This window comes from Triticum urartu, chromosome 1 (genome assembly GCF_003073215.2).
Source record: "Triticum urartu cultivar G1812 chromosome 1, Tu2.1, whole genome shotgun sequence".
NCBI lineage: Eukaryota > Viridiplantae > Streptophyta > Magnoliopsida > Poales > Poaceae > Triticum > Triticum urartu.
In genome coordinates, this window is record NC_053022.1 from 564,083,761 (window position 1) to 564,109,400 (window position 25,640).

The 25,640-nt window shown below is 43.7% G+C and overlaps 1 protein-coding gene across 1 annotated transcript; it reads right to left on the reverse strand.

The window, feature by feature from the left end:
- Positions 1-14,555: 14,555 nt before the first annotated feature.
- LOC125539668 (phosphatidate cytidylyltransferase, mitochondrial-like) lies at positions 14,556-18,143 on the reverse strand. The gene is made up of 9 exons (XM_048703177.1): positions 17,829-18,143; positions 17,629-17,688; positions 17,445-17,513; positions 17,233-17,325; positions 16,918-17,022; positions 16,742-16,819; positions 16,030-16,155; positions 15,010-15,103; positions 14,556-14,926 (listed from the first exon to the last, which is right to left on the reverse strand). Exons 1-9 carry the CDS (start codon positions 18,000-18,002, stop codon positions 14,715-14,717), a joined length of 1,011 nt encoding a protein of 336 aa, XP_048559134.1. The 5' UTR covers positions 18,003-18,143; the 3' UTR covers positions 14,556-14,714.
- Between the last annotated feature and the right edge of the window lie 7,497 nt (positions 18,144-25,640).

Genomic DNA, 25,640 nt, shown 5'->3' on the forward strand with positions numbered 1-25,640 from the left:
GTCGGGCGCGGCACGATGGCACGCAAGCTCGGGCGCGGCCATGACGAGCGTGGCCGCGGGCGCGCGGCCACAATGGCAGGGGCGTCAGGCGCGTCCAAACGCACGACGGCGGGGATGGAGGGCTCGTCGGCGGCCATGGGAAGGAGAGGTAGGAGGAGGCGGCGAGGGGAATGGATGGCTCGTAGGCCGCCATGGCGGATGCCCTCGTGGTGGCACCGACGCTCTGTGCGTCACTTTCTTTTTTCAGGACAGAGAAGAGAGATGGCGTGAATACATGACGCTTCTTCGTTCGTCGGCCAGATGTCCTGACTCCCGCAAAATTTTCCCACCTTTGTTTCGATTATATCGGAATCCATACGTCCGGACAGAGAAGAGGACATATACGAGCCCTGTTGGATTGCAAAAATGATCCGAAAGATGCAGTCCAGACATATACGGGAGGTATGCGGGTCCGTCTTGAAAGATATCCTAATTGCACACTTTGTTAATGTCCACATTGCAACATGCTCGTCGCGATATATTGACGATCAGCTCACCAACGCTAATCATACGTGATGGGAAAACTACTTCACTGATACGATCGAAGTGAGAAAGACACGTGCACTTGCTCTTACAAAATCTAGCAGGCACCTCCACTGGATATTCTACGGGCCATCACACAAGCGAATTAATCAGCTCACAATCAACCAGTCACCTGGTCGAACGCTCATAGTCCTTGCGGGCAGGCATGGTCCTTTTCTCACACAATCCATTCCAGTGACTCACTGAAACAACTAGGAGGAGAAAGAAAGAAAGAAAGGCTGGCTTCATCCTTTGCTTGCTAAACATAAATTAGAATGTTACTTGCTCAACCGGTCTCTTTTATGCACGCTTTGCACCTATTTTGTAAAGCTACTATCCCAGCAGGGTTGGTGTGCGTTTGTATCTTCATTTGATTTGTATTGATTGTGGCTTCATATATAAGGCGGGAGGGAAGCTTTTTTGGGTAATCTATTGGAAAAATTGTGAATTAGAGGACCGGACCCTGTCAAACATCATCCGGTATGTGCACTCAATCCAGATATTGGGTGGCGGAGCGACCAGTTGTTGCTTCGAACAATGTTGGTGCTTTACAGAATGTGTTCTTATTTAAGAAGTTTCTTGCGGGGTTGGGCTAAGCACCTCAGTGGGGTGTATAAGATCGAGAAGGATAGGCTCCTTTCTCTTGTACAGGCCCTGGATATAAAAGCTGAATCCGCGATTTTGCTGCCTCCTGAGCTCCAGGTTAAAAATGAGGCGGAGAAGAGGTTGAAAGAACTTCTCCGCGAAGAAGAATTGAAGTGGGCTTTGTGAGCCAAGGTCCGCAAAGTGGTCCAAGGGGACGCGAATACTCAATTCTTTCACCTCATTGCTAATGTTAAGCACAGAAAGAAGCGGATTTTTCAACTTGAACAGGATGAGGGTACTATTTTAGGTCAGGATAATCTCAAAACCTATATTACCGAATATTATAGACAGTTATTTGGACCTCCGAAGAATAATTGTGTGTCCCTCGATGAGTCCAGGACTGAGGATGTGCCTCAATTGTCTGATGCCGATAATGATATCCTGGTTGCCCCATTCTCAGAGAAGGAGGTGTTTAATGCTATTGCACAAATGAAAAACAATAAGGCTCCCGGACCGGATGGGTTCTCGGCTGAGTTCTATAAAAAGTGCTGGCACATTATTAAGGGGGATTTCCTACCTATGTTTCATGATCTATTCTCTGGACAGCTTCAATTATTTCACTTGAATTTTGGAACTATCACATTGCTCCCTAAGAAAACGGATGCTGTGAGAATTGAGCAGTTCAGGCCGATCTGCCTACTCAATGTTAGTTTCAAAATCTTCATTAAGGTCGGGACCAATAGGCTCACACAGATTGCGCATTCTGTGGTGCAACAATCCCAAACTGTTTTCATGCCGGACAGAAAGATCCTTGAAGGGGTGGTTGTTCTTCATGAAACGCTACATGAAATCCACTCCAAAAAATTAGATGGAATAATTTTTAAGGTGGATTTCGAAAAAGCGTACGATAAGGTCAAGTGGCCATTCCTCCAACAGGCATTGCGTATGAAAGGTTTTGATGAAGCCTGGCGCCGACAGGTCGAATCCTTTACGCAAAAAGGGAGTGTGGGAATTAAAGTGAATGACGATATAGGTCATTACTTCCACACACATAAAGGCCTCAGACAAGGAGATCCAATGTCCCCTATCCTGTTTAATATTGTGGTGGATATGTTAGCAATTTTGATAGGAAGGGCCAAGGAGAATGGTCAAGTGGGTGGTTTGGTACCTCATCTTCTTGATGGAGGTGTATCCGTCCTTCAGTACGCTGATGATACAATCATCTTTATGGAGCATGATTTGGCCAAGGCGAGAAATATGAAGCTGGTGTTATGCCTTTTTGAACAATTGACCGGGTTAAAGATTAACTTTCATAAGAGCGAGTTGTTCTGCTTTGGTAGAGCCAAAGACGAACAGGAGTCTTATAGGCAATTGTTTGGGTGCGAGTTGGGGAGTTTACCTTTCTCATACCTTGGTATTCCGATACACCATCGTAGGCTAACAAACAAAGAATGAAAGTGCATCGAGGATCGATTTGAGAAGAAACTGAGCTGCTGGAAGGGTAAGCTCATGTCTTACAGAGGCCGTTTGATCTTGATTAATTCGGTGCTCACGAGTATGCCTATGTTCCTCTTATTGTTCTTTGAGGTCCCAGTTGGTGTTAGAAAAAGACTGGACTTCTATCGGTCACGTTTCTTTTGGCAGGGTGATGGACTTAAAAGAAAATACCGGCTTGCTAAATGGGACATCATCTGTCGACCGAAAGACCAAGGGGGTCTTGGTATTGAAAATCTTGAAGTTAAGAATAAATGCCTTCTTAGTAAGTGGTTGTGGAAGCTTTCCTCCGGGACTGAGGCCATGTGGGCGCAGATCCTCCACAGCAAGTACCTCCAGACTAAAACATTGTCCCAGGTTACAGTCAGGCCGACTGATTCGCCTTTCTGGAAAGGACTAATGAAAGTCAAACAATCAATGTTCAATAGGACGAAGTTTGTTATTGGAAACGGTGCAAGTACACGTTTCTGGGAGGATACTTGGCTTGGCGACTCACCTTTAGCCATTCAATATCCATCTTTATATCGGATTGCTCAACGACGTGAGGTGTTCGTGGCAACGGTATTTCAATCTATCCCCCTTAATATTCAGTTTAGACGGTCCTTAGCGGGCAATCGTTGGGAAGAATGGCTCCATCTAGTTAGGAGACTAATGGAGGTTCAACTTTCTCACCAACCCGATGGATTACGCTGGAAGTTGGCTACATCTGGAGTATTTACAGTTAAATCAATGTATATTGATATTATTAATTCGAACTCCATTCCAACTTCCAAGTTTGTCTGGGCTGTCAAAGTTCCTTTAAAAATTAAAGTGTTTATGTGGTTTGTCCATAAACAAGTTATTTTAACAAAGGACAACTTGATAAAGCGTAATTGGACATGACCTACTAGGTGTAGTTTCTGTGATCGGGATGAGACGATTAAGCATCTATTCTTTGATTGCCCGTTGGCCAAAGTTATTTGGCGGACGGTCCATATTGCTTTTAATATTACTCCACCAAATTCTGTCAACGCATTATTTGGGACATGGCTTAATGGGGTTGAGCCTGACTTAGCAAGACATATTCGGGTTGGAGTTTGCGCTTTGTTGTGGACTATCTGGAATTGCAGAAATGATTTGGTTTTTAACAGAACATCACGGATTCATTTTTTGCAGGTTATTTTCCGAGCTACAGCATTGATCCGTTCGTGGTCACTACTCACTCCGATGGAGGTCAGGGAGCATTTGGTTACTGGATCTATCCGTTGGGAGATGGTAGCTCGGGATATATTCAACCGGTTTGGATGGCGCTCATGTAATAGGATAGGCAATTAGCTTACCTATCTATGTTTAGCCAGACGGTTGTGGCGTCTTTTCCTGACTAGTTTGTGTATCTAGCCTTTTAGGCTCTGTGTGAGCTGCCTTTTTCTTTTTTTCAGTTGGAGACTTTGGAACCTTGTTGGTCCTTTTGTTTATTTGGTTAATAAGATGACCGTATGCATCACTCTGATGCAGAGGCCGGGGAGCACCCTCTTTTCAAAAAAAAACAGGCAGGCACGGTCATTTTTTAACACAATCCATTCCTGTCACTCGCTGAAACAACTAGGAGGAGAAAGAAAGAAAGAGAGAAAGGGTGGCCTTTATCCTTAATTTGCTGGCTAAACGTTAATTAGAATGTTCCTCACTCAAGCGGCTTCTTTTATGTATGCTTTGCACCTCTTTTGGCTGCTTTGTTTGATCCTCACACAATTATTTTGTTCTTCGTTTCGTCTCCACTACCATTACCGGGAATACTATCCACTAATGTGTTCTGCCCCCTTTTGCTACAGTTTGATCTGATTGCAATACATTATGCCACCACTGCATTGTTGCTGGTTCTCTCCAAATCCATTATTCATGGAATGATTCGCCTTGCGTGGCAGCGACAAAGGCAGCAGGGTCAACATATTCCAGACGCATTGATTAGCCTTTCTTCTCTGCCTTTGTTTTCACCATGCATGGGTCTCTCCCAAGCCCATGTTCTGAAGCTGTGTATCATGCGGCACAGTCTGTCGTCCTTGGGGCACAGTCAGTGTCGGCGCGAAGAGGATTTGTGGCTCTTTGATGCAACACACACCTATATAAATATAGCATTAAATACGTATCAGAAAATATTACTATTTTTAAAATTTTGGGATATGAAACCTGGGTGCCTTTAGTAAACCTTTGTTCAATTTCATGAGGAATGGATGCCCGTGATAATATCAGTAAAAAGCCAAAAAAAGATCATACGTATAGGAAAAAAGTTAGATGTATCGTAGAACGGACCGTAATTCTCGCGACGCTGATAACATGGATACCCATTCCATGTGAAAATGAACACGGTGTACAATGAACACCCAGGTTTGATATCCCAAAATTTTAGATTTTTTTCCTCAAATTTCCTGATATTTTTAATGCTTTTTTTATATAGAATGCGCGTCACCCAGGAGCTCCAATGCATTTCCCAATACTTCTCTTCCTACTACTACCAACAGAAAATGGCTTTAGGAATCTGCCATGCTGGTGATATTGGCTGTTGTGTATTTGTATGTGCTTGGTGCTGGTATGTCGCCAACCTGGCCCTACACGTCCTTGTGTGATTTACTAGCAACGACCGGGGTGTTTAGCGGGCATCTGGCATCATGGCCTCCCTTATCCTTGGCTCCTGGCTACAGTGCTCCCTCTGACATCCTATGCGCCTCAGATTTTATTTAAGATTTCCCCGAGATGAGCAAATATACTTTCTTGAAAGGGTCGCGCTAGGCGCTGGTCGACCGACGCCAGTTTCGGCCAGTCAATCAGGAGCCCTCAGATGCACTTTATTTGCCATTGTCGGATCTGGGTCCGTTGATTCCCAACTACCAAGGGAAACATGGCGGCTGCTACCCTTGGCTCGGGCGCCACCTATCTCACCGAAACGCCCACTTTCCCTCACTGTCGACGCTCACCGCCGTTAGTCGCAGCAAAAGAGTTCGCCGGTAGCAGCTTTTTCACCGCCTACCCTAGCAGCCATGGTAGCCATCAGAATCAGTTGTCGTCATCGCAAAAATCTCCATCGTCGCGATCGTCTGATTGCAGCTCGCCATTGTTCATGTCGACATGTTCATAGCAGTGCATGCCAGCTCTCGCAACACCACGGTTGCAGCTCCGTGCACCAGCATTGCAGCTTCCCAGAAGACGGTTCCTGCTTTTTTCTTTGGTCGCCAGTTCTAGCAGCACCACGGTGGCAGCTCCCGTGCACCACCATTGCAGCTTTCCTAGAAAATGGCTGCAGCTTTTTTCTCCCGTCGCCGGCCACAGCTCGCCGCCGTGCCCCAACCCAGCATCGAGCATTTGCCCGATCCAGTAAAACTTCTCGCCAAGCTCAGCATCTTTACTCCTTTCCTGCTAGTGGCTTTCCTCCCCTCTTGACCTTCTTCTGCAGGATGTTCTCTTCAGTGCAGACTTTTGGATCCACCTTGCAATAAGAGGAATTAAGGTTCTTAATTACTTTGGAGTTACAGATAGGAGGTTTAGCAGAGCAGGCCATACAACTCTTATCATGACAAGTTTTCTTTCTATAGCCCTTATTTAAATGCTACAATCTTTCACTTCTTCTTACATCAGATTCAACTAGAGGCACTCTCTCTTTTCTTTTTCCTTTGGCAGCAGCAGGACTGCAGAAGCTAGCATCTTCAATCATAGGTGGAGGTTGGACTTCCTCCAAGCCAAGATTCTGCAACTGAGAGCATGAAGGGGCCACAGTTACAAGACAAGGAGATATGAAGAATACAAGATGTTGAGACTGTTGAAATTCTTCACACATGATATGCCACATAGGGGATTGCAGAAACCCTTTTTCCCAATCAAATTTATCAGGTGTCAATAAAGTAGAGCAAATGAAATCCGTCCAATCTAAGGGTACCTTGACTACAGTGGAGCCATCTATGCTGACAGAAAAGTGTTGCTCCCAAGCAGAGTAAAAGCCATTGCAGGAATATCAGAATCTGCAGTAGAGCCAGCAGGGACAAAATTAGCTAGATACTTTCCTTTGATATTAAAACCTGGAGGTGCTGAACAAGTTGAAGATGAGGAGCAGGTGACATTAATACTTTCTGAGGCCGAATCTGGTTTGGAGGAAACATCTGAAGAACTGTCTAGGATTTCAATTTCCTCATCAACATAGGAGCTCTGATCATCTTCTCTGTGCATAGCAGCCAGTAATTCAGAGGGAGAAGCTAGCTGAATCACAGGATCTTCCCCTTCAGCAAGATAAAAAGAGCTCCCTCCTCTTCCACTAAATTCATGTCAACTGTGAGTTCATTGCCAACCCTGGGAGAAAAAACTTGGGCTTGGATGTTAAGACCAGCAGGTGAGGACTGAGGTATCACTTGGTTAAGATCAAGATCATTTCTGACATTCTGTCCCACATGAGGCAGCAGGTTTGTGAATTCCAGGGGAGCAACCAAGGCAGGTTGAGCACTAGCAGGCTGAACAGCAACAGTCTGATCAACAACCAGCTGAGCATGTGGCTGAAAGATTCCCTGAGGCAAAGCTGGCATGGGCCCCAGGCCCAAATTAAGGTCTGGAATACCCACTTGGGCCAGATTGAGATCTGGAATACCCACTTGGGCTTGGCCCAATAAGTTCAAAAGCTCATTTCCCTCCAAGTTTAGGTGAGCATTGTCTTCAAGCATGTCAATATCCACCCCATTGGATCCCACAGAGAGAGTTAACTCACTATTCATATCCATATCAGGAAGATTATTTTGTTGTTGTTCATCCAACGGCTGAAAAAGATCAGCAAGCTCCATGAATTCACCCTCTTCCAGCTCCTGGTCAATGAGATCATCATTCTCTGCTGGCATTACCCAATGCCCCCAGCCAGGAAGCTCCTCATCATCCTCTTCTTGATCTGCATCTTCTGCATCCTGTTGCATAGCTTGGTGATGAAGATTCTGAGGATCACCTCCCATAACATCTTGAGCCTGGTGTTGCTGAATAGGCCCAACAAAATGGTTAAGTTGATTGGGATGGAAGAAATTGTTAACAGGTTGAGGATGAGGATTGCCATCAACTGGAACTGGATCCTCATCAGGTGGGCCATCAGCCAATAGCTCTTGCTGGATAATGACAACTGGAACAGTCCAAGATTCAGCATTGGGATCATCAGATTCACCCACAACAATACTTATAGGAACATCACTCATGTTTTCCACTTTGATCTTGACCATTAGGGCAGCTTGAGTGCTCCTAGCCCTGTCCCAAAGCAACAGCTTACCAAAACTTCTAACAGAGTTAGCTAGTTCATGCATTTCCCTCTTATCAAATGGAAACCCAACCAACAGAGCCCAAATATCTATATTTAACTCAGGATTCCTCTAGTTAAGGTCGTGATTATGCCTCTGAAATATAAGAGGAACATCTCCATGCACATGCGGGCTTTGCAGAACTAGAGCATCACGATCAAAAGGCGATCTTAATCTAACATATGATTGACCAAAAGGGCACTGGCAGATCTCATGAAACCCTAGGTGTTTGACTTGAGTAAGAAACTCACCAAGAATCTGCCTCACATTAGGAAAATAAACTTGCTGATTGGGCATAGGAACAATGGTAGCAATAGCCCAATCTTCATGCCGAGGTAGAGCAGGGTCAGAAATTACCCTCACTCTAGCGGGTCGCCCCTCCACTTGGACTGCTTGATGATGCGGAGGAAGAAACGGTGTCGGATCAAACGGGAAGTTGGCCATTGCACGCGGGACGAGCTCTCCCTCCTGCTTTGAAGATTGCAGTAGCCTGCTGACGGTTAGCGGCGGAGGAGGTGGAAGAGGGGAGGAGCGAGAAAGATGAGGCTCGGGAGCAGAGAGATTGGTAGGTGGAGGAATAATATCTTGATAGCCGGGGCGAGCGATAGCATTCCTCGATTGAGGCACTGGAATCGCACCATTAACGGGGGCAGCAACAGTAGTAGCTGATACAGAGGCAGTCAATTGATTTGACAAAGCGAGGGAGCGAAAGCCCGAACGGCAGTCACTGGCAACATGGCCCCACCTTTTGCAATTATTACCAGATTTTATTCTTGCAGCCCGATCTCTCATGGCCCTTTAGCAAACAACGGACACAGAAAAGGTTGGGCCAGGCCTCTCCAGAAGCATGGGCCGCCAAAGAACCCGGGGCAGCTGCTGGGCCAGTTTGAATTCGCTGATTTGCCGCCTCATTATTGCCCGTTTCCGGAAATTGAAGCCAATGAAAGACTGTAGTAACTACCACCGTTGATTGAGCGGGGCGAGATCTACGATTCTGAGTTGAATTGAATGGTTGAAGAATCTTGGAGCACGAACTACATCAGCAAAAGAATTCACATTTCTTGATCTAGAAACTAAATTCCATCCATTGTCTTGATCAGGATCAGCAAGGGAACGAAATTTAGGACCATTAGAACCCCAAAGGAGAAACCCAAGATTGAATTCCGGCAGAGAAACATTTCCTCCATTGTACATCTCAAATCCCACATTGATCGAAGAGATAGAGAACTTGAAAAGATGCTCACACATCTTGCGGACCTTGAATAGAGAAGCTCGACCACCAAAGCACGAAAGAAGAATGGTACCTACCGATTCCTCTGTGAGTCGAATATTTGATCGGGTAAATTCCGCCACCAGAAAGAATTCCCTTTGTCCAGACTCCGCCGTGAAGTTGAGTGGCAGTTTCATGGAGGAGCGAATACGGTCCTCGAAGGCATGCCCTCTCTCAAAACGAAGGTCAGACAGCGACATGATTGTAGTGGCCGTCGCAACCGGAGTGGAGAACGACGGGAGAAGAGGCGGTGGCCGTCGTGGCCGGAGTGGCCAGCGACGGGAAGGCTAGGCGGTGGCTGCCATGGCCGGAGTGGCCGGCATGGCTAGGTCAGCGGGGATGCTGTAGCTGTCACCCACGTATGTGTCTCGGCTTGGTGATGGCCTGATGGGCAAACTACTTCACAGATCCAAAGAGAGAAAAACATGTGCACTTGCTCTTACAAAATCTAGCAGACACCTCCATTGGATACACCACCGGCCTATCACAGAAGCAGATTAATCAGCTCATACTCAGCCAGGGCAGGGCAGGCACGGTCCTTCTCTAACACAATTTATTCCAGTGACTCACTGAAACAACTAGGAGGAGAAAGAAAGAAAGAAAGGCTGGCTTTATCCTTTGCGGGCTAAACATTAATTAGAATGTCGCTCACTTTCTTTACACTTTGCACCTCTTTTGGCTGCTTTGTTCGATCCTCACAACACAATTATTTTGTTCTTTATTTAGTCTCCACTACCGGGCATACTATCCATTAATAATGTCTCCAGCCCTCTTTGGCTAGGCTGATTACATTACATTACATTATGCCGCTACGCTGCTGGTTCTCGCCAAATCCATTATCCACGGAATGATTCTCCTTGGGTGGCAGCGACAAAGGCAGGCCGGTCAACATTCTTTCCATGCCAACATACAATTTATTTATTTTTAACTCCAAGCCCATATACATATTCCAGACACATTGTTTAGTCCACCTTTTTTGTCTAAAAAAAGTCCTCCTTTTTCTTCCCTTCTCTGCCTTTGTTTTTATTGTGGTATGTATGGACCCCAGAGAGAATTCTGAAGCAGTTTATGCACCACTGTCAGTGTCTAGCGGAATACTACTAATGCAACAGAAAATGGGTTTAGGAATCTGCCATGTTGGTGTGCATCAATATGGCCGTTGTGTATTTAATTTGTATGTGCTGCTTGATGATTGGCTGTTAGGTGTGGCACCAACCTGGTCCTACATGTTTTTGTGTGGTTTAGTAGGAACGACCGTAGAGGTTATGTTTTGTATGTGCAGTGCAGTAGTTGACGTGTACTAGTGTGTCTGTCGCTCTGACCACAAGGAGGCACGTCTCAACTCTGAGCTGAACAATGTTTTTTTGTGTTGGGTTGAGCCATGATCTATTGTGTTCTGTTTATTTTTGTATTGAGCTGCAGCATAGTACCTGCTAGGAAGCTGCTCAACTTTGGTCTCCTGCGTGTGTCTGTCTGTTACCGGGTGGCGCCGATATCCGCTTGGAGTTGGACGACCGCCGCATCCACCCCGGGGCACCACGTATGTTGAGAGGTCGTTCACCGCCGGCTCTAGAGACGCCAGCACTGGCGGCTGCATCTTCGATACCGCGGCGCAATTTGATCGAGAGAGTGGTGGATGCCGAGCAGGGCCTTGGTGACACTGCCCCTTTCCTTCGCTGCCTTCTCCATCTGCTTCGGCAGATCAAGCCTCGCCATGATCTTCTTCAGATACAACTTCTATCAGTAAGAAGGGGGATCTGGCAAGCTAGATGCGGATGTGGGAAGAGAGAAACGCCCCAAGGGCGGCCGGTTATGAACTTAGGTTTCGATGCCCTCCTACAGAAACAGAAACACTTTTTTTAGAAAGTTATATACAGAAATAGAAACATAGTTTCTTTTTTCAGTTTGTTCATGTTATTTATTTTCACATTTTCCTTTTTTTTATTTTTTAAACTTCCCAATATTATATATTTATATATATTGTTACAATTTTTTAACATAAAACATGAAAATTATTACTCTAGCATTTGTAAAATATTAAATGTGTGTGTAAAAAATGTTTCTCATGTATATGAAAAACATGTACAAAAAAATACAATGGAAAAAATTGATCAAGTATTTACAAAATGTTAATCATCTATTTACAAAATGTAAACCTGCATAAAAATATGTTTATGATGTATTAGAACGTGTATTCGAAAATCGAACAAAACATCATATTTTTTTTAAATGTTGATCATGTATCTACAAAAGTTAATCATATATTTAAAATATGTTAGCCAAGTATACAAACATTACCTGATATATACCAAAAATACAATGTGTAAGAAAAAAGTAGTCATCAAACATAAATATTAGAAAAAAAATGCTAATCATCTATTTGAAAAATATCAAACCTGTGCAAAAGAATGTTCATGATGTATACGAAAAATTTAGAACGTGCATTAAAACATGTGAGCATAAAAACATATTTTAGTACAAAATATTGATGCTGTATAGAAAATATTAGTCATATATTTTGAAAATGTGAAACATTTATTAAAACGTGTTCTGGACATAAAATGAAACTGTAAAATGTGTACGAAAAAAAGTAGTCATCAAACATAAATTAAAAATATTAATCATCTATTTGAAATATGTTAAACATGTATAAAAAATGTTCCTAATGTATAAGTAAAATGTACAGATGTGTATGAAAAATATAGACATGTGTTGGAGGAAAAAAGAAAAAAGACAGGATAAATAAATCTAAAATACAGAGAAGGACAAAAATCTTGAACTATTTGGGAACTATCCGATGTCGTTCTATGCATCCCAAACCAGCGGTCGCTGTACCCTACCTGCCTCTATGATTCACATACATGGTGGTAAAGATGTTGCAAAGCTACACAAAATTATAGTTGACTTTTGAGAAGGAAAAGTGACCTCTGGGATTTTTTCGCGATTTTATTGTGAAATTTCAGTAGGTGTTTCTGGGTGTTATTGATTATACCAATATCTAAATCCCCGACTTTGTTTGAGATAGTTGAAGATGATTTATAATCTACTCCCTCTGTCCCATAATACAATGCGTATTAGGCCTTTTTACTATTATCCACGGAATGATTTCCCTTGCGTGGCAGCGACAAAGGCAGGCCGGTCAACATTCTTTCCATGCCAACATACAAATTTTTTTAACTCCAAGCCCATATACATATTCCAGACACATTGTTTAGTCCTCCTTTTGTCTCAAATAAAAAGTCCTCCTTTTTCTTCCTTTCCCTGCCTTTGTTTTTACTATTGTGCATGCATGCATGTATGTGTCTAGCGGAATACTACTAATACAACATAAAATGGGTTTAGGAATCTGCCACGTTGGTGTGGTGTGGTGTGGTGTGGTGTGGTGTGCATCAGTATGGCCGTTGTGTATTTAATTTGTATGTGTTGCGTGATGATTGGGTGTGCAGTGTGGCTTCTACATGTTTTTGTGTGGTTTAGTAGGAACGACCGTAGAGGTTATGTTTTGTATGTGCAGTGCAGTAGTTGACGTGTACTAGTGTGTCTGTCGCTCTGACCACAAGGATGAGGCACGTCTCAACTCTGATCTGAACAATGTTTTTTTGTGTTTAGGTGGGTTGAGCCATGGTCTATTGTGTTCTGTTTATTTTTGTATTGCGCTGCAGCATACCTGCTGGGAAGCTGCTCAACTTTGGCAGGGGCGGAGCCAGGATTTGGTTATGAGGGGGGCGAAAGCCAACATTCACAAAAAGTCATGGAAAATCACGATATTTTAAGGCTCACGATAGTGTTGATGATAAATCATCAAAATGTATATCTGAAACTACAAAAGAATGAGATATTTCTGTTAACTTAAATTGACTCTACGACCACCAGTGTTGGACAAGTTGATAATGTGAAATTTACAACTATTTTTCCTTAACAATATAGACAATCATATAATGTTGGAAAAAATCGTCTTCATTTTGATTCGAAAACATTTTATTGACTAGTTCATACCGAAAAAGCTTGTTTGGTTGTCGCGGTTGATATTAGAAGAATTATGACCAACCGATCAACCATTGAGTGTGTAGTAGTTTTACTTGTTTAAAACCATCTAACGATTAAATTGGCAAGTGAAGATGAGATTTTTAGGTTTCAAGCTAGAAACGGGCAAGTTTAGATTCAAGTTGAGCCCATTCTTGACTAGAAAAGACTACAGGATACAGAACTCCACCACTGTGGATGTATTAGACACGTGAAATACCTCATGTCGTGGATCCGAAGATACACAAAATTGTCAAGAGCTCTATTTTGTGCGCAGTGCTAATTAACGAGACTAAGATCATAATTCATGAAAAGAACTACTGGTGCGTAGTAGTGGTACCTGCTGCCAATATCTTCGATCCTGGTCACCTGGCTAGCAGCCTTCTGAATTTCTAAGGATCTAATCCTCCTGTGTCTGGTCGTATCCGGACAGCGTACTTAGACCAGTGGATGGTGTAGTCATCGTGACGGGCGGCCGCCGCGGCAATGGCAAGCACTCTAGCAGGACACGCATGACGGCGGATGGCATGCACGGCGGCCGGCGGCCGGCGGCCACGGCAAAGCCCTAAGAGTCCAGTAGAAGACGCACTCAATCGATCGGATGGATCAGATTGTATCCAGAGGAACGCTAGTCAGCCACAACTATACGCCTAGATGTATGGGCTAGTGGGCTCTGGCCTTTTATATTCAGTGTTGCTGGTGCAATGAATAATACGAGTAATACTTGTATCTTTATATGAGCTAATAATGATGCCATTAGCTGCGGCCATTAGCGGTGTATACAGCCTGCTGAAAACGGTTGAATCCGCCCCTATTGGCACTTTTTTTTTTGAAGGGCCCCTATTGACACTTTGACAGGTCCATGAAAGTGGAAATGCCATTTGTCCAATTGAAGTTTTATGCAACCGGTAGTTCCCTTGATCAGTAAATACTGGCCCGTCTGTCCTATAGCCATTTGTTTAATGGTACATTATTTCAACCGATAAATTATTTATTTTAAACCTATAGTGCCATCACTGATTTACCTTGATTGTTTGCGAATATTTTTGTGGGCATATAATAAGTAGAGTATGATGAAAAACTCTAGTCAGCGTGGCGTTTTTAAAATCGTGTTTATAGAAGTTGGTATTGGATAGCAGTATATGGCATCACTTACACAAGTCTCGAGATTGAACGACTTGTAAGTATCGTGTAGCTGGCATGTCCATGGATTCTTTACGTACCCTGCAGTCCACTGGGATGGAGTACTCAAAATTGCATGTGTTCTGATATATATGTTTGTTTTATGTATGCTTTGCGCCTACCTCTTTTGGCTGCTTTGTTCGATCCTCACAAGACAATCATTTTCTCCTTTGTTTCGTCTCCACTACCACGAATGTTATATAACCACTAATGCTTGATTCAACCCACCAGTGCACTCTTTTAAGTCTACAACAAACATATCCTAAATGTTAAACTAGGGGAAGCCAAGACTTCCGTATGTATAATAACTACTAAAAAAAAGTCAAACATCGGGTGCTCAAGGCCTTGGACATTTTCTTCCCCAGGTACCGCGCGGCGACCAGGCCGCCAGAGGCGAGCAGCCCACAAGCTGCTTGCCGTGCGCTCGAAACCATTACGCGGCGCCTCAGAGCCGTGCGGACGGATGCCGCTGCCACCTCTTTCGATGGAACCAACGTGCGGGTCGGTATGTGAGTCAGTATTTCTAGGGAGAAAACCAATCATTAGGATGCGTTGCAGGAATCGGCAGCGCGAATATGAATGGATCTGGACAGAAAACATCAGTACCTGTGCTATTTGATGTGAATCTTCCCTGCAGTCTCCTTTGGATCATACGCGGGAGAGAAGAGAACAGTTCATTCGTTGCAGATACACCACAGTCCTGCACATATATCTTTGATAATTATCAAGATGTTCAAGAGACGCACATAAGCACATTTGCATGCACACACCGGTTCATAGAAGTTCTTGCTGAGAGAAAGAACTCTGATGTTTATGGTTGGTTCTAGAAGTTCTTATTGTATTCTCATTGTTGGCCCTAGTGCTGATTGTTTGTGATTGATGCCATTTTCTACTGAGTACAGACAATTTATACAACCAGTAGTTCCCTTGATCAGTTAATACTGCCCCGTCTGTCCTAGAACCATTTGTTTAAGTGGTACCTTAAACCATATTTGAACCGACAATTTATTTATTTTTAGCCTATAGTGCCACTACTGATTTACCTTCCTTGTTTGTCAATATTTTTGTAAGTGTCTGCATATTTTAAGAAAATATAATTTTGTGGTTGATGCATTTAGCATATAATAAGTACAGTATGATGAAAAACTCTAGTCAGCAGGGCATTTTTCAAATCGCATTTATAGAAGTTGGTATTAGATATCAGTATATGGCATCATTGGAACTACACAACTCTCCAGATTGAATGACTTCTAAGTACCGTGTAGTTGGTATGTCCATAGATTCTTTACCCTGTTGTTTTGGTTAGGCCTGGCTCTCAATTGTAGTGTTGTGCTTATGAATTTTGACAGCAGTGAACCTTGCGAACAATTTCCAGTTTGTTGAGGTGTAGACTTGATAGAGCTAATCTTATTTGTGTGTTCCAGGGGACTACAAGGCCAACAGTTCAGAATACATTGAATGTTATCGTCTTACAACAGATATATGCAAAGCATGTGTGTGGATAACGAGGTATCCAATCAGCAACTCTAACTACGTGATGCTGCTATCATCAAGGTTTATCAAACATCTTAGTAGGCTATCAATGATGCATTTGACAGTGCATGTGTGAGGAAAAAGAAATAAAACCTGCTTGAAAGCCTTTTGTTGTCTGTAATCTGACATCTTCAGTATCCCTTCAGAAATATACTCCTGTATCAGGGGTCTGTACATCAATTGAAATGGCTGGAAACTACCGTCCACAATCTTCTTGACCTGAATTACAGCAGAGTCCACATAAGCACCAAATCATAAGCAGAATTATAGAGATCTGAGTTGGTGGCCGTTGGTTCATCCTCACTGAGATCACCTCTCAAATTATTAGGAAATATAACATAGTTGTTGTCCATCCTGAATGGTTGGTTCAATTGACATATATTTCGAGATAATATTTTTATCTTGCACAAAGTTAGAGATTATGATGACACAAGCATTTAAACAACAGATATAGAATATAACAAGTACTGTAATAACTAAGTACAAACGCACGAGAATTTCGTTAGTCATAAACAGAAGTTCCATTAACATATTTTACTATCTTAAGTGGATAGTTATCATACTAGTGAGTATGGTGCAGTAAAGGCACCATAGACACACTTGGAACGATGGAGCCACAAAGGTACATAATGTGCCCTAATTTGTGGTTCAATTTGCAAAAGATATAGCATGCATGCCATTTTCACATTTCAAAGTACATAGTGTGAGCTGGCTTTTGTACACGCCAACTAGCAGGATCACCATTCTAAACTGAATTTTAAATAACTTCAGGGCCTATACAAAGGCTGACATGCATTTTCATTACCTTATATTTGTCTTCGGCAAATAACATCCTTATGTCACCCATATAAGATAGGCCGCAAATTTTTGCGTATAGGTCATGCTGCACAAAAAGGGGTCAAGAAAAGAAAGATCAAAACAAATACTTTAGTAACCAAATAATTCATGGTAGTAAACATCAAATCAAAGTTGCCACCAAACCTCTGTGAATTCTTTTGGCAAAAGAAGCAGAGAAGCTGCAGCTGCCATTTTCAGATTAACTGTGTTAACCTTCCTTATATCCCAGTTATCGACAAGAACATGGACCTGTATAAACAAAACAGCAAAAAGATACTCAGATAGTTAAATTTCTCACAGGAACATATGTCAAACGATATAGAGGAAGCAAAGTTGCATCACGAGTAAACTAAAGTAGTCACAGTGAAATTATCCAGACCAGGCAAACAGAAAGTTATGGCATAATTGTAGATATACTCAATCATGTTCCGGTGGCAAACAAGAAGAGGATACACGTACAGGTTTTTGCAGTCGGCCACTTAGGTAGAACTGGTCCCAGGTCAAGATATCCGCCGTCAGGTCCTTCATCGCTACCACCCCATACTTGATCCTCTACACCCACAAAGCAACAATTTGTCACTCAGAACTCAATGCACATTCACATTAACCAAAATACACCGCAATACAATCAAACACAATATCCGTGAAGGTAATCGGCTGGTTGCAGTTACCTTGTCTCCCCACTCGACAAAGGGATTAAAGTAGACCCCGACACCGACACGATCTGCGAGCCAAGTGACCTGAGGTTCCAGTTGACCACCACCAAGAAGCAACAAATGGAACAGTTAGTGAGCCCGTCAATTAACCAGGTGACCAAGCAGATGATATGTTTGGGGACAATGAGAGCGTACGTACGGCTTCGGGGCCACGGCGCGCCATCCAGCTAGAGTAATGTGTGGGGTTCCTCGCCAAGTTCTGCAACCGAACCATGACACTGATAGCATCAAACCAAACAGAGGGAGGGAGGTACAGTTTGACGGGCAGGATAAAGCTACAGAGAAGAGCGTGATGCGGAAAGGAAGGGACTTTGCCGTCCGGGGGTGTAGCTAGCCTACCTCGGAGTGCCACTGGAGGGGGTCGGCGACGCCGAGGATGTAGTCGACCATGGAGGTGCCGTCGGGGCGGGCGTGGGTGAGGGTGGAGCCGTACGCGCAGCAGAAGTCCACCGGCGGGAGGAGGTCCCGGAGCGGGCCGGCCAGGTCCAGGCCCCTTCCGGCCGCCGCCTCCATCTGGCCGCGCCGGGCTGCACGGAGGTGGAGATGCCGGAGCAGGAGCAGCAGATGGGCGGGCGGGCGGGCGGTGGAGGCCGGCGTCGATTTCGGAGCAGAGGGGCGGACGATCTAGGCAGGGGGGGAACGGCGCGCCGTCGGGCGGCTAACCGCGCGGGGGAACAACGGCGGCGGCGGCGGCGCGTGCGTGCGGCGTGGGCACGTTCAGTCAGGTGCGCGCTATGAAAGAGTGAGTTTTTCTTTCTGGTTTACGTGCAGATATAGATATACTACATATCTTGTGAATCCGTCTCGTATACTGTATCCGTGTGCCCCTTTGCTCTCAGCCCCACGATCAAAATCGTGCGTCTTTGACAGATTTTGTAGTAATTGTACACCAACACGTCCGGCCCCAACTGAAGCCAGCTCCCTTCGGATCCGAGTGCGTCGTGCGCCGAAGCCGACCACGCATACTTTCAGGGACAAAGACAACATCATAAGTTTCAGGTAACACAGCACAGAAATTCAGTCCTTGCATTTTGGATATACAACACAACGTGTGGCTGTTGTATGAAAGGCTAATCGTGTAGCCGTGTGTGTAGTAATATGGAGCCAATCCATAACGTGCAAAATGCACATGTCCCAGGGAGGATTCGGTACACCAAAGAAGAACACAAACATGCCTCTTTCTGTAAGTTCAGTTTTCACTAACAATTGAAACTGTTTAATTCAATGAGCTACGCATGAATGTGTGTATCATGGTTTGTTCTTGACATTGTCTATTACACCTGAATGTGATGAGCATTTGAAGCCTAAAATAGGTACAGCATTTGAGGGACCCGAGGCCGTGGAGAAGTTCTGCAAGGCATAGGCACATCAATCGGACTTTGCAGTTTGTATCGGACAGCAAAAGAAGATTGACAATAAGGTGATCCGGACTAAGCGCTTTATGTGTAATAGGGAAGGATTCAAGTCAAAAGATACTAAGGAGACTGGTGACCCCTTGAGAAAAAGGTGTAAGCAGACAAACACACGATGCGGTTGTGATGCCCGTACCTTTGTTAGACTTTGTGGGAATAACACCTACAAGATAGACTCATGGGTCGAGCACCATGTCCATGGTCTTGTATTGCCTAATAAGTGTCATTTGATCAGATCGAATCGCAGGGTTAGTGAGAGGGCAAAGAATACCCTATATACATGTCATAAGGCAAGCATTGGAACCTCCCAGACATACAGTCTACTACAAGTTAGTGAGGGCGGGATTCCAAATGTTGGTGCACGAAGAGGGGCTTGCAGAATTACTACCGCGGACTCGGGTATAAAATCAGAGATGCGGATGCTCAAATGCTACATGCACTGGGGCTGCCCTTTTTATGCGGATGCTCAAATGCTTGTGGCCCGACTAGCTAGAAAGCAGAAAGTGAATTCAGCATTTTTCTATGATTTTTGATGTGGATGATGATGGGAAGTTGATGCATGTGTTCTGGGCCGATGCCACAAGTAGGAAGAACAATAGTCACTTTGGTGATGTGTCATCCTTTGATTCTACATACACCACTAATCAGTACAACATGATATATGCATCATTTACATGGGTCAATCATCACTTACAAAGTGTATTTTTTGGTGCCGGATTCTTAGTAGATGAGAAGAATGAGTCATACATTTTATTTCAGACCCTCCTAAGAGCAATGGGAGGGGTAGCACCTTGATGTCTACTACACAACCTTCTTCTTGTAGACGTTGTTGGGCCTCCAAGTGCAGAGGTTTGTAAGACAGTAACAAATTTCCCTCAAGTGGATGACCTAAGGTTTATCAATCCGTGGGAGGCGTAGGATGAAGATGGTCTCTCTCAAACAACCCTGCACCCAAATAACAAAGAGTCTCTTGTGTCCCCAACACACCCAATACAATGGTAAATTGTATAGGTGCACTAGTTCGACGAAGAGATGGTGATACAAGTGCAATATGGATGGTAGATATGGGTATTTGTAATATGAAAATATAAAAACAGCAAGGTAGCAAGTGGTAAAAGTGAGCATAAACGGTATTGCAATGCGTTGAAACAAGGCCTAGGGTTCATACTTTCACTAGTGCAGGTTCTCTCAACAATAATAACATAGTTGGATCATATAACTATCCCTCAACATGCAACAAAGAGTCACTCCAAAGTCACTAATAGCGGAGAACAAACGAAGAGATTATTGTAGGGTACGAAACCACCTCAAAGTTATTCTTTCTGATCGGTCTATTCAAGAGTCCGTAGTAAAATAACACAAAGCTATTCTTTCCGTTCAATCTATCATAGAGTTCGTACTAGAATACCACCTTAAGACACAAATCAACCAAAACCCTAATGTCACCTAGATACTCCAATGTCACCTCAAGTATCCGTGGGTATGATTATACGATATGCATCACACAATCTCAGATTCATCTATTCAACCAACACAAAGAACTTCAAAGAGTGCCCCAAAGTTTCTATCAGAGAGTCAAGACGAAAACGTGTGCCAACCCCTATGCATAAGTTCACGAGGTCACGGAACTCGCAAGTTGATCACCAAAACATACATCAAGTGGATCACGTGATATCCCATTGTCACCACAGATAAGCACATGAATACATACATCAAGTGTTCTCAAATCCTTAAAGACTCAATCCGATAAGATAACTTCAAAGGGAAAACTCAATCCATTACAAGAGAGTAGAGGGGGAGAAACATCATAAGATCCAACTATAATAGCAAAGCTCGCGATACATCAAGATCGTGCCGACTCAAGAACACGAGAGATAGATAGATAGAGAGAGTGAGTGATTAAACACATAGCTACTGGTACATACCCTCAGCCCCGAGGGTGGACTACTCCCTCCTCGTCATGGAGAGCGTCGGGATGATGAAGATGGCCACCGGAGAGGGATTCCCCCCTCCGGCAGGGTGCCGGAACGGGTCTAGATTGGTTTTCGGTGGCTACGGAGGCTTCTGGCGGCGGAACTCCCGATCTATTCTGCTCCTCGATGTTTTTAGGGTATACGAGCATATATAGGCAAAAGAAGTCGGTCAGGGGAGACACGAGGGGCCCACAATGGTGGGGGCGCGCCCAAGGGGGTAGGGCGCGCCTCCCTGCCTCGTGGCTTCCTCGAAGCTTCAATGACGTCTACTCCAAGTCTCCTGGATTGCTTCCGTTCTAAAAATAACTCTCCCGAAGGTTTCATTCCGTTTGGACTCCGTTTGATATTCCTTTTCTTAGAAACACTGAAATAGGCAAGAAAACAACAATTTGGGTTGGGCCTCCGGTTAATAGGTTAGTCCCAAAAATAATATAAAAGTGTATAATAAAGCCCATAAACATCCAAAACAGATAATATAATAGCATGGAAGAATCAAAAATTATAGATACGTTGGAGACGTATCACACCTACACTCATCATAACCAATGAAGCCGCTAGCATCAAGAATGGTATTGATGAAGTTCTTCCGACCACTGTGCATAGGTCGTGCATGTGGCATATAATGGAAAGGGTGCCCGAAAAGGTTGGACCTTTGATTATAGAAGATTCTGAATTTTGGACAAGATTGGGGTTCAGAAACTCCAACTGAGTTTGAGTCACAATGGAATTCCATCATTAAAGATTTTGGGTTGGAGGAAAATGAGTCGTTGGCTAAGAGTTTTAGCATCCGAGATAAGTGGATACCGGCCTACTTTATGGATATATCTCAAGCGGGCATTCTCCGAACCACTTCAAGGTCAGAAAGTGCAAATTCTTTTTTTTAATCATTTCATTCATCGAAGGCTCGCATTTTTTTAGTTCTGTCTTAGATTTGACACGGCTTTAGAATGCCAACGCCAGGAAGAATTAATGGCAGATAATAGAAGCATACATACCACCCCACGACTCTTTACACCATGGCCAATGGAGAAACAAGGTAGTGAGGTATTCACGTATGAGGTGTTTGAGAAATTTCAGCTACAAGGTATTGCTATTAGAGACCATTGTTGTGTTCACGGTATTACACAAGGTGTGGGGGTAAAAAATGTGACCCCTAGAGGTCGATCTGGTAAGGTTAGAGATGTCAACTATGACACTACAACCATGGTAGCGAATTGTTTAAGTGTTGAGGATTGAGAGTTATTTGAGTCACTCGGTATTCCATGTCGACATATTATCCAAGTGTTGAGGATTGAGATCCAAAATGAGCTTCCCAACTACTACATTATGAAAAGATGGCGGAAAAGGTGCAAAAGGTAAAATTATCATAATGCATGCCCACTGATTTTTTATTGTTACTCCAAAATAATAATGTCTAACAATCTTTTCACCTTTGCAGGGAGAATGTTTATGATGAACAAGGGAACCTACTAGAAGAAAATCCCACTGATTCACTCGATGTGGCCACGAGAAAGAAGATTTCAATTGTACGCGATAAGATGGAAGAGCCGATTCAAAAGGCAGAGCACTTAGTTGAAGGCATCTACTTCTTAACATCAAGTGTGTTGAACATTGATGTGCTAAACAATGGATCCAAAGACCTTACGGGATGCTGCCTCAGGTCTTAAATTTGAGAACATGGATGATCCAATCGAACTTCCAGATCAGAATCTGGCCACGTTTGTATGAGTATGTTCAAATGCATCAACAAATTTGGCATCTAGCAACTCATGAGAAACTGAAAGAAGATTTGATTGAGAATTTCTAGGCGGTTAAAGGGTACAACTAGTTCATATGTGCCAGTTGAATTCAAGTTTGAACTACTTTAATTTGCAAACTTTGTTAGATTGCACTATTTAAATTAGAACTACTATCGCACTTGAACATTTTTTAGATAAACTACGTTTTGATATGCAATTATTTTGAGCTTGCGGGTTTTGAAAAAAAGAGGTGAATGTTTGTGGATACCGTTGGATGGCCGGCTCTCACATTAGTGTCCGTGAACTGGTCCTCACTGGTCCGCGGACAAATGCGGTGTCCGGTTTAAGTGTCAATCTTGGAGATGCCCTTAGCGGATTAGATTTCCTTTATACCTTATTGAAGGAAATATGCCCTAGAGGCAATAATAAAGTTATTATTTATTTCCTTATATCATGATAAATGTTTATTATTCATGCTAGAATTGTATTAACCAGAAACTTAGTACATGTGTGAATACATAGACAAACAGAGTGTCACTAGTATGCCTCTACTTGACTAGCTCGTTGAATCAAAGATGGTTAAGTTTCCTAGCCATAGACATGAGTTGTCATTTGATTAATGGGATCACATCATTAGAGAATGATGTGATTGACTTGACCCATTCCGTTAGCTTAGCACGATGATCGTTTAGTTTGTTGCTACCGCTTTCTTCATGACTTGTACATGTTCCTCTGACTATGAGATTATGCAACTCCCGAATACCGGAGGAACACCTTGTGTGCTACCAAACATCACAATGTAACTGGGTGATTATAAAGGTGCTCTACAGGTGTCTCCGATGGTACTTTTTGAGTTGGCATAGATCGAGATTAGGATTTGTCACTCCGATTGTTGGAGAGGTATCTCTGGGCCCTCTCGGTAATGCACATCACTATAAGCCTTGCAAGCAATGTGACTAATGAGTTAGTTGCGGGATGATGCATTACAGAACGAGTAAAGAGACTTGCCAGTAACGATATTGAACTAGGTATTGAGATACCGACGATCGAATCTCGGGTAAGTAGCATACCGATGACAAAGGGAACAACGCATGTTGTTATGCGGTTTGACCGATAAAGATCTTCGTAGAATATGTAGGAGCCAATATGAGCATCCAGGTTCCGCTGTTGGTTATTGACCGGAAATGAGTCTTGGTCATGTCTACATAGTTCTCGAACCCGTAGGGTCCGCACGCTTAACGTTCTGTGACGATCGGTATTATGAGTTTATGTGTTTTGATGTACCGAAGGTTGTTCGGAGTCCCAGATGAGATCAGGGAGATGACGAGGAGTCTTGAAATGTTCGAGATGTAAAGATCGATATATTGGAAGGCTATATTCAGACATCGGAAAGGTTCTGAGTGGTTCGGGTATTTATCGGAGTACTGGAGAGTTATGGGAATTCGCCGAGGAGTTTAATGGGCCTTATGGGCCTTAGTGGAAAGAGAGGAGGGGCTGCTAGGGCAGGTCACGCGCCCCCTTCCCCTCTGGTACAAATTGGACTAGGAAGGGGGGCGGCACCCCCTTTCCTTCTCCCTCGCTCGCCTCCTCCCTAGTTATAACATATCTCATTTTTGCCTGAAAGTCAAAGAAAGTAGGAGCAGTGAGAGCAATATGGACAGCGCGATGTCTGTCAAAGATTAGTCGGTACTGGAGGGATTGCTCATTCCTCTCAACAAACTGATGGCGAACCATAGCATTATAATCTAGATAAGCAGGAGGTAACTCCATATCATTTCCATGTATAGGCACATCAAGATAATTAGCTACACGAGTTGCATAAATTCCACCAAACAAATCTCCACTTACACTGTTGTGATGCAATCTCCATGCAACAATGGCCCCCAAATTATATTGTTTATCACCTAACACCGCACTTTTGAGGACACTAAGATCTGGAACGCACATGTGTCAAGCCTCATCTTTACCGTTAATGCATCTACCTATAAAGAGAGCATAATAATGTATGGAAGGAAAGTGAATGCTCCCTATGGTAGCTTGTGTGATTTCTCTAGATTCCCCCACAGTGATACTAGCAAGAAAATCTTTATATTCAGATTTGCGAGGTTCACTAACATTGCCCCATTGCGGGAGTTTACAAGCAATATTAAAATATTCTAGGTCCATGGTATATGATTTATCATATAAATCAAATAAAACAGTGTGAGAGTTGCGCGAGGATGTAAATTTAAACCTTCTCACAAAGTAATCAGTTAGGTAGTGGTATTGCGGGCACTTATCTGACACGAAGCCCTCAAGATCAGCATTACGCACATGTGCGTCAAATTCATCCTTGATGCCTGCATGGACCATAAGCTCCTCTGACGGACATTCACAAGCCAACACTTGAGCTTCCCTCAGTGGTTCATAATCCGGCTCACGTATCGCGAGCCTCGGTCCTTGCTTCCTGATACGTCCATTCTGCATCATGCTTTTATATTGATATTTATCGTATTATGGACTGTTATTTCACTTTATGTCACAATACTTATGGCTAGTCTCTCTTATTTTACATGGTTTACATAAGGAGGGAGAATGCCGACAGCTGGAATTCTGGTCTGGAAAAGGAGAAAATATTAGAGACCTATTCTGCGCAACTCCAAAAGTCCTGAAACTCCACGGAACATCTTAAAAGAAATAAAGAAAAATCCACGCCAAAGATGAAGGCCAGGGGGGCCACACCCTGCTCACGAGGGTGGGGGGCGCCCCCCCTAGGGCGCGCCCCCTACCTCGTGGGCCCCCTCGTGGCTCTCCGACGTCCATCTTCTCCTATATGAGGTCTTTCGATGAGAAAAAAATAAGAAGGAACTTTTCGGGACGGGACTCCGCTGCCACGAGGCGGAACCTTGGCGGATCCAATCTAGAGCTCCGGCAGAGCTGTTTTGCCGGGGAAACTTCCCTCCGGGAGGGGGAAATCATCACCATCGTCATCACCAACGCTCCTCTCATCGGGAGAGGGCAATCTCTATCAACATCTTCACCAGCACC

What these genes read in the sequence shown, in the direction of transcription:
- LOC125539668 (XM_048703177.1), bottom strand. Translation starts at nt 18,002, where the DNA reads ATGGAGGCGGCGGCCGGAAGGGGCCTGGACCTGGCCGGCCCGCTCCGG. An exon ending in TTGTCGAGTGGGGAGACAAG is followed by an intron (nt 17,326 to 17,444) that starts GTAACTGCAACC and finishes TTGTGGGTGTAG; the next exon opens with AGGATCAAGTATGGGGTGGT. An exon ending in ATTCACATCAAATAGCACAG is followed by an intron (nt 14,927 to 15,009) that starts GTACTGATGTTT and finishes TTTTCTCCCTAG; the next exon opens with AAATACTGACTCACATACCG.